Genomic DNA, 8,885 nt, shown 5'->3' with positions numbered 1-8,885 from the left:
CGTCAAAAGGGGAAAGTTCCCGTTAGTAAGTCATGTGTTCTACCTCTGCCCCCTCCCAGGAAATGGTGAATGGAGTCCCTTCTTACATGGATTCAACTAAGTTGTGATGGTTAGCACCATCTCTGAAGGTCAATTTAGCATGCTCTACCTAAAGAAAGATTTATAAATCTATTCTGCTACTACAGCTGAGTACCCCTCCACCCTCATGGAGGTATGCTGGTCCCTTGCCTTTGAGAAGGTTCATCAATCAGTCAGCTATAATGAGCTATGGAAGGTAGTTGGCTGTTACTACATTATAGCCTATGAAGCCTCTCATTTCCAATCTATGGCCGTTTTTAAGGATTTCGATGATTGATTGGAATTAGAGGATCAATGGGCAGAGAATGGGGAGGAGGTTGTGCAATTGTGGAAATAGCTGCGATGGCTGAGAAACATGTGACTATTATTGAGACAAAGATTAAGGGTCAAGATTGATTGGAATTAGAGGATCAATGGGCAGAGAATGAAGATGGGGTTGTGGCAATTGTGGAAATAGCTGTGATGGCTGAGAAACATGTGATTATTACTGAGACAAAGATTAAAGGTCCGTTTGGGGCAGCTTGTGCGTTTCAGATAAACTGGCAAAAAGCGCGAACCAAACGATGCACTTATAAGCTGCCCCAAACAAACCCTAAAAAAACTCAGGCTGAAGTACTTCATTTGTGAGGGTAATTGTCCTCTATCTAGGAAGAGAACAAAACTTTAAAGAATGAAAAGGCAATCGTGAAGGAAAATAGAGATCTTTAATGAAAAATTCATGATTAAATTATTAAATATAAATGTAATTTTTTTAAATTTAAATTGTGGCCATCTGTAAAAATTATCTCCTTATAAGTGTCTGACTAGAGAGCAAGGTAGGCCCACTAGACCGACGAGTTCTTGCTATTATTGTTCCCAGTATTTTTTTAATCTGCGGACCACTGGTCGCCATCAGTAATTATAATTGCACTATTCATCTTAGATCCGCTGCAGGACAGCAAACACGGAATATCCTATCTTCCATTCGCGAATTCAAATTGAATCTGTGCCTCCCAGCTCCTCGCCTCTTTCTTCCACAACCAAGTTTTCTTTGATGGATTGTCGTTATCGGCCGATGTGATTTGTCGATTTCTGTAAAAAGGAAAGGAGTCTATCCCATTGTCTTACCTGCTTCGTCTCCATTCGCTTGTCTACTCCGTCTTGGCTCGGCCGTCGGCGGAGGTCTGCCTCCGCCTTCCTGGTATGGCTAGGATTCCTGTCTCTTTATGTTTTGGTTTATTTTCTGTGGAGAAGTCTTAGGATTGGAGTCTGCTGATTGACGTGCTTATTGCAGAGGATAGTCGCGTTTCTGTCGCAGACGAGGACGAAAGGCAGCTGCTCCTCCGTGACAAGAGGTTTAGGGTAAGAAGAAATACTCCGTCGTGCAATATTGAGCAATTTCTTTCGTTTTTCTGGCTATGTGCATGCTTTGCAGCCGTAAGCCCTCCTCATATTTTATGTTTTGGAAATATTACAATTTTATAAATAGTGCATCTGTTGCAGGTTTATTTTCTTTTCTTTTTTTTTTAAATTTCGAGCTTTGACCAAGTTATTTTTCAAAAGTGTGTCTTTTGGACAGAAGTCAGGCGGTACAGTCCGGAATCTTGTTTTTCGTATTTTTTATTATTTTTGTATATATTTTGTTGTTCGTATTAAGTTACTGAATTTAAAGAAGAGTGGATTAAGTTGCATTTCTGTAATATTTACCATTGGCAAATATGGCTGGATCACGAGGATGAATTCTTCATGTAGAACATGCTGTTATGCATGGAGAAGAGGTGTTGGTTAACCAGTAGGGATTCATAGGCTTGCTACTCAGCCTTTTTGTTTCTTGCAAGAAAATTGGCGGTTGTAATGTAAGAGATTGACGTTTTAGAACCATTGGCAAATATAGCTGGATCACGAGGATGAATTCTTCATGTAGAACATGCTGTTATGCATGGAGAAGAGGTGTTGGTTAACCAGTAGGGATTCATAGGCTTGCTACTCAGCCTTTTTGTTTCTTGCAAGAAAATTGGCGGTTGTAATGTAAGAGATTGACGTTTTAGAATTACATGAATATTCAATATACATAGTTAAAAGAATAGTTGAAAGATAATACACAAGTTTTGACGTGAAATACCCGGAAAGGAAGAAACCACATGATCTGTTCTGTTTATATGATTGCACTAATATCTACTTTGGGATATAAAAGATTTATTTTCCTGTATTTTGGCTAGGCTTTGATTCATATAATAGACAGTAATTATGTAAGATTCGGTTAATGATGTAAGTTCGAGAAGCTTGAGGCTCTGGAGTTGCCTTCGAGAGATCATTCAAGGATTTCTCATCATTTTTCTTTGAGAAAATGAGTCAAGAGACAAAGAATTGTAGTGTTATCTTAATGTGAATGGTGTACATTGATCATATCAATGATTCTGTGCATTGATATTTTTGGCGATGATGTCAGAATTGGTGTCGAAGGGTGACAGAGGTCACATTACCATTGTTAAGTGACAATGATCCGTAAATTACAAACAAATAACAATGATCAAGTGGATGTAGTTGGGTGACATTAGTCAAACAACTGTATTTGGCTGGTTGAAATAAGTGGACCGTAGAGTCTGTCAATGGAGGTTAGGAACCTGTTAGGTGCCAAATGTCAAGTTGTTATAGTTGGGCAACATATTTCAATGCACCATAGTTTGGTGATAGAGGTTAGGAAATTATAAAGGGTGATCGTTGTTAAGAGACCATAGGGGCACCCAAAGCGAGACAATTGTGGTCAGGCAATGGAGGTTGCTAGGTGAGCAATGTTCTGACAATGGTGGTCGCATGGCAACAATTCAATAACGGTGGATTAACGACAGTGGTTCAACGATCATGGTTAGATGTGATAAATCGATAATAGTGTTCAAATGTCAGTAGCTTGATTGTGGTGATTAGGCATTAGTGCAATAATAATGGTTTGATAATGGCAATGGTGCTTTGGTAATGATATCAATGATCTGACAATGATGGAGGTCAGTTGACTATTAAAATTGGGCAACGATGGTCTAGTTGTGGCGATGGCCATGCAATGGTAACGACATGCCTGTGATCTAGCAATATTAGTGGTTCGCTGGCGGCGGTAGTGATGACAGTTTGATATCACCAACGAACTGAGGTGGTAGTGGCATGGTGGTGATATGATGTTTTGGTGATATTCCATTGGTGGAAATGGCTGAACAACAATAGTCTGGTAGCAGTAGCGACCGGATAGTGTTAGTTTGAAGATGATAAATGGGTGGCACTCAAGAATCCTCAAGGCCTCAATGCCTTTGAGTTTTCTCCTTTGAGTCCAGGTTCCTTCCCCTCACATGAATTCAGACCACTCTATTGGATGACATGAAATGATTCTCTTGATCATGCGGTGTTTTTTGAATCTTTGAGTCCCTTATTAAGTGATCTTAGGTTGTTGGGTTTGTCTCATTAAAATGCTTAAGATTATCAAATTTGAAGATCATTTGTTCTCTAATTCCAAAACTTTATATTATGATTATAATGCACGAGTTGGGCTCATTTGGACTCAGGTCAGATCGTTTTAATATCATTTGATTCATCTTGTGGAGACTTCCAATTTTTTGTTTTAATTTTACATAAATATGGGTATAGATGATCCTTAATTTGATTTGGAAAGCTTTGAATCCCTAGATGAATTTAGAATTATGGTGGATAATGGGATTTTCTTGGTAAAGTGTCAATTGTACGCTATTTCAGACGTTGAAGCCTCTTGAATTTGAAAGTACATCTTTAGTAGCAAAATAATTTTGTAAGTAAAGTCTCAATTAGAGAGAAATTATGAGGTTCGTCTATTTTTTAAATGCATTCATATATAATAATCATAAAGCTCAAACAGAAGAAGGATCTTCGAGGGGGTTCGACTTAACATACGCAATGCAGAATGAATGAGCAATTTAAAGAGTAAGATCTCTATCACTTGAACTAAAAAATGAAACAGTGAGAATGCGAGTACACACCACTTCACAATTCTCGATTCATTGTCTTATTGGTATTATAGAATGATAAATGTGTTAAATGATCTAATTCATTCAAGCCAAACTTCATAAATTCAATCCATTATTGTGACTTCTATCTTTTTCATGGACATGCCATAAAAGCTTGACATCACCTTGGGAATTGATTTAGAAATTACAGCGAGGCTATCTCAATCAGATCCTCCAGCATAAGAATTTTCATCCTAGGAATTTCCAGTTTGCGGTGTGAGGGAAATGGCCACAATAACATGCCATGGAAATCGATAGGTGGTGGAGAAATTGACAGTATTTTTGGAAGATATCTTCTGTTAAGTCAAATCATTCTCACCCCCATAGAAGAACCCTTACTCAAACAACATTTCCTGAATCTGTTTTGTTGGCTTCATTGACTTGCACTTTAATATGATCCACTGTTCATGTATGGATGTATCAGTGGTCAAAATCAGGATTTGAGAGGTGTAGCCCTCATCAATAGTGGAAGCTTTGCTGATATCCTCTTTTACTCCAACTTTTGCATTGGTCTTTTTAGGGAGAGAGCTTAACTTGCCATTAAACCTCTCTGCAACTTCGATAACTGTCAAATAACCCCACTCAGTGGAATCCACGAATGTGAACAATTTTGATCTCTACAATGAAAAGATGATTCAAGTGTTTATCCTAAAAAGAAGCTTATCTCACAAGAGGATCAATTCCTTGATCTTTCAGTCTGGCTCCACCTAAAAATTGAAGCACAATACATTTAAGCATGCTTCTCCAAGCTCAATTAGATTCTCCTGCCAAGAGGCTTCCTTACCATTGAACCATTTTCCCGGTTTGGATTATGATTATCAATTATTTTAAAGTCGGTCTATTTTTTTGCTTTCATTTGTTTTTCTTTTGCATAATTTTTTATTCATTTAGTGAGCTTAGTAGCAAGAAGCCTCTTTATTAGCCTTTTCCTTGATGAACTTTACCATGTAAATTTGGTTTAAATTTCTGTTTATTATGTATAACATAACATCTTTCATTATGAGTTATGTTATTAAAACAGTGCTTTTCAACAATCCCACGAGAGTAAAAAATTATTGGGGGATTCAACCTGAATGCTTCCAACAAGGTTATGGTCATCGATTAGGGCATTAACCAACATCCCAAGCAGCTCGTCAAATTCTTTGATCGAATTCGCTCAACTTTTTTTCATTCTAGTTTATAATTATTGAGCAAATCCTTAACCAACAACCCTAGGGTTTAATCAAATTTTTTGGTGAATTCTGGGTTATGTGCATTGAGCGAAGGCTCTAACTAACAACCCTATAAGACAGTCAAAATTCTTAGTGAACTCAACTCGACTTCTAGCATTAACATTTTTGGTAAATTCTGGCTTTTCTTTTTTTTTTCTTCGTTTTTGTTTTTATTTTTAGTTTTTAATGACCTTGTCATTCTATGCAACACAAATAATTGCAGTGGTGGTTATTCTTATAATTCTTTCTTCCTCAACTAGGAGAAAATGGCAGATATTCAGCTTGGCGCTCACACTATAAGATCCCATGGAACCACAGTAGCAAAATTTCATATGCATGACTGGATCATACTTATACTTCTTGGCATTGTAGATATCATATTAAACGTTATAGAACCTTTTCATCGTTTTGTGGGAAGAGAGATGTTGACAGATCTGAGATATCCATTCAAGAGTAACTCTATACCTTTTTGGGTTGTCCCGGTAATTAATCTTTGCGCTTCAATTGGCTTATTTGCATAAAAGTGTAGAAACTCAGAACTTTTTTCTTCAAAACAGATCATTGGGATTTTGTTACCAGTTCTTATCACCATCGGCATATACTTTAAAAAACAGAATGTGTATGATCTCCACAATGCCATATTAGGTAATGATTTCATCCCCGTTCTTAGAATGAGCTGATATGAGCAAGCTTTTTATTAATTGTACATTGGGGCAGGTCTTCTGTTTTCCGTGCTTATTACTGGGGTCTTAACCGATGCGATTAAGGATGCGGTTGGTCGACCACGACCGGATTTCTTTTGGCGATGTTTCCCTGATGGAAAAGATGTAAGTGCTCAACTGGATAACTATTCTTTTTTGTTATACCATCATCTTGTTACACTGTGATGGAACTAGGAATTGGCTGGGAGAGACGTTCGCTGCCCCTAGACTTTTACTAAATTCTTTAATATTATATAATACACTAAAAATTTTATCCTATAAATGTAAGCACTTAATAATCTTTTAATATTAACTATTAATAATATTTATAATTGTTTTAAAAATATTCATAGGAGATGAAAGTCTTAACTTAAATACGCGGCACCACTCTTCTTAAATTCTGGTTCTGCTTTTACTAGTAATTTTCGTTCATCGGCAGGCTGCTTTCCCAGATACTGATTTTTTTGTTTCCTCAGGTTTATGATAACATAACTACAGGGGTTATATGTCATGGGAATAAAAAAGAAATCAGAGAAGGGCACAAAAGTTTTCCAAGCGGCCATTCTTCATGTAAGTTGTGAACTTGTTTTGCCTATTCGGGCTCTAGAGTTGATCAAACTACTGCTATAATCCTTCCGATGCTTGAAGCATGGTTTTGCTTTGTGATTCTCCAAAACCTGAATAAACTAAACTGCACCAATTAAACATCATATATAATTATAAATAATTTAATGAATTTTCATTCTCTAGTAGTAATCTGATTCTCTGTTGGAGTTATAGCCTTTTTTTGATTTACCATGTAACTTCATTTTTTGCATTAATGATCCATCAATTTTGAAGCCTATAAAATTGATTTAACTCATACCAATTTATTAATAATCATTTAAAATGAAAACTAACCAAACAGAACTAAAGCTGCAACCATAAAAATTGATTTCTACAATTTAAAGTTCTTAAATTAAAAAACAAATCGAAATCAAACCATGCCTATTTGTTTGCTTTGCCATGAGCCGTTTTAATTGTTCTATATTGATTAAATGGGTTGTTTTAGTTTCATTTTAATTATTGTCAGTTTGGGACCAAACTATACCATGCTCAACCCATTGACAGCTGGAGCGCTCAAGACCAAGAGAACAAGAATAATAATAATGACTCGTCCTCATTTCAGCTTTTTATTTTATATTTCATACGTCTTAATATTTGTGAGAATATTTCTGAAGATGATCCATTATGAATACAGGGTCTTTTGCTGGCCTCGGTTTTTTTTCATGGTATTTGGCTGGGAAAATCAGAGCATTTGACCGAAGGGGCCATGTAGCGAAACTTTGCATAGTGCTTCTTCCTCTCCTATGTGCTGCACTTATTGCAGTTTCTAGAGTGGATGACTATTGGCATCACTGGCAAGATGTCTGTGCTGGGGGTCTTTTAGGTACCATATCTATATATATATATATATATGATTTTTTTTTTCTGAAATTCCATTCTAATTTGCTGTTTTTCTTATAACTTTAATCTTTTTCTGTTCTCAGGGTTGGTGGTTGCTTCATTTTGTTATTTGCAGTTCTTCCCACCTCCTTATGATGTGGATGGTATGTTTACTTTTTCTTTATCTCATTTTTTCCAAAATAGATAGTAAGAGGTAGTAGAGAAGTTAGAGAAGCTTTGAAATGTTGAGCTATATATTTTGTTAATGAAATTAGATAAAGTATGCGTCTTTAGGCTTATCATTTGCTCCGATGATCAGAAAGAACAGTTCCCTTTAATTTTCGCTCTAGCCTTGTTTTAGTCTAAGCGAACAGAACCATTTTTTGCCTACTGCACCATTATTTAAATCAAAGAAAAAGTAAGGCGGGAAAGATGCTATTTGTTTAAGAGGAATGGTTATAAATTATATGCCTATATGCCTAATTATTAAAACTTTCTTTATGATATTTCAATTAGCTAGAAATTGTGAAAAAATTGATTAGTCATAGTATTTATAACATTTGTTCATTTTGTGGAAAACAGTAATTTCTGATGGTGCTTAAATTGACTTGTTAACTCTTGACAATTGTAGCAAAAACTTTTGTACTAAAATCACAAAACTTGAAACACCCAGTGAATCAACAGAACCACTTGTCTTGCAGGTTGGGGCCCCCATGCATATTTCCGAGTGCTCGCTGAGTCACGGTCACAAGACGGTCCAACTTTGGTTGCTACAGAGAACGTGAACATGGTGCCGATGACAACTGAGCCATTATATATCCAATCTGCGGACCAAAACCATTTGGCCTTGCGAGATTCGGCTCCAGTTCTCGATGAAATGGAAGCTGGTCTTGATAGGAGGATGCAGTGAAATCACCAGAATCAGCTTGTAGTTATTTGATAATCTTTTTGTGCTAGCATGTGTGAGTGTTTTGAATTGTGGTAAGCTGTATTACTGTAGGTTAATTGTTAGCAAAGTTTGTGACGGTTTAATTTATCTTGTTTGTGCAGGAAATTAGGAGCATTCATGCAATGTGGTTGTTTATATTGACAGTTTGTTTCCTTAGGTTTTCAACTGATTCAAGTAGAACTGATCTTCATAGTTGATGCATTCTTTTGATATTTATAGATTTGGATGTAGGATGTTAAGAGCATTTAATATCTTCGTTTACTCTGAAAGTTTTACAGTTTAGATGTAAATTTGAGGTTGCGTTTTTTTTTTCTTGGCAATGTTGTGACTTTTTAATCTCTTTAGAAAAAAAGGAGGACAATAGTCCTTGAACGCTCTTGCTAACCCATTCACCTTGGGGTAATAGATCGTAGAGTATCTCTAATCTATATCGTGTCATCGGACGGAGTTATTGATTTTAGTGCTTTTAAAAGTGGAGCTATTATCGGAGATAGTTCTTCGTGGTATGGTAAATCTA

General features: G+C 36.3%; 1 protein-coding gene across 1 annotated transcript; it reads left to right on the top strand.

The window, feature by feature from the left end:
* The first annotated feature begins 1,074 nt into the window (after positions 1–1,074).
* LOC110032944 (lipid phosphate phosphatase 2-like) lies at positions 1,075–8,563 on the top strand. The gene is made up of 9 exons (XM_020736737.1): positions 1,075–1,258; positions 1,352–1,419; positions 5,554–5,775; positions 5,851–5,938; positions 6,011–6,120; positions 6,471–6,564; positions 7,235–7,423; positions 7,524–7,583; positions 8,121–8,563. Exons 3-9 carry the CDS (start codon positions 5,560–5,562, stop codon positions 8,327–8,329), a joined length of 966 nt encoding a protein of 321 aa, XP_020592396.1. The 5' UTR covers positions 1,075–1,258; positions 1,352–1,419; positions 5,554–5,559; the 3' UTR covers positions 8,330–8,563.
* The last annotated feature ends 322 nt before the right edge of the window (positions 8,564–8,885 follow it).

Source organism: Phalaenopsis equestris, unplaced genomic scaffold, assembly GCF_001263595.1.
Source record: "Phalaenopsis equestris unplaced genomic scaffold, ASM126359v1 Scaffold001064, whole genome shotgun sequence".
Classification (NCBI taxonomy): Eukaryota; Viridiplantae; Streptophyta; class Magnoliopsida; order Asparagales; family Orchidaceae; genus Phalaenopsis; species Phalaenopsis equestris.
The sequence above is the reverse complement of the archived record's forward strand: the minus strand, read 5'-3'. Positions and strand labels throughout refer to the sequence as shown.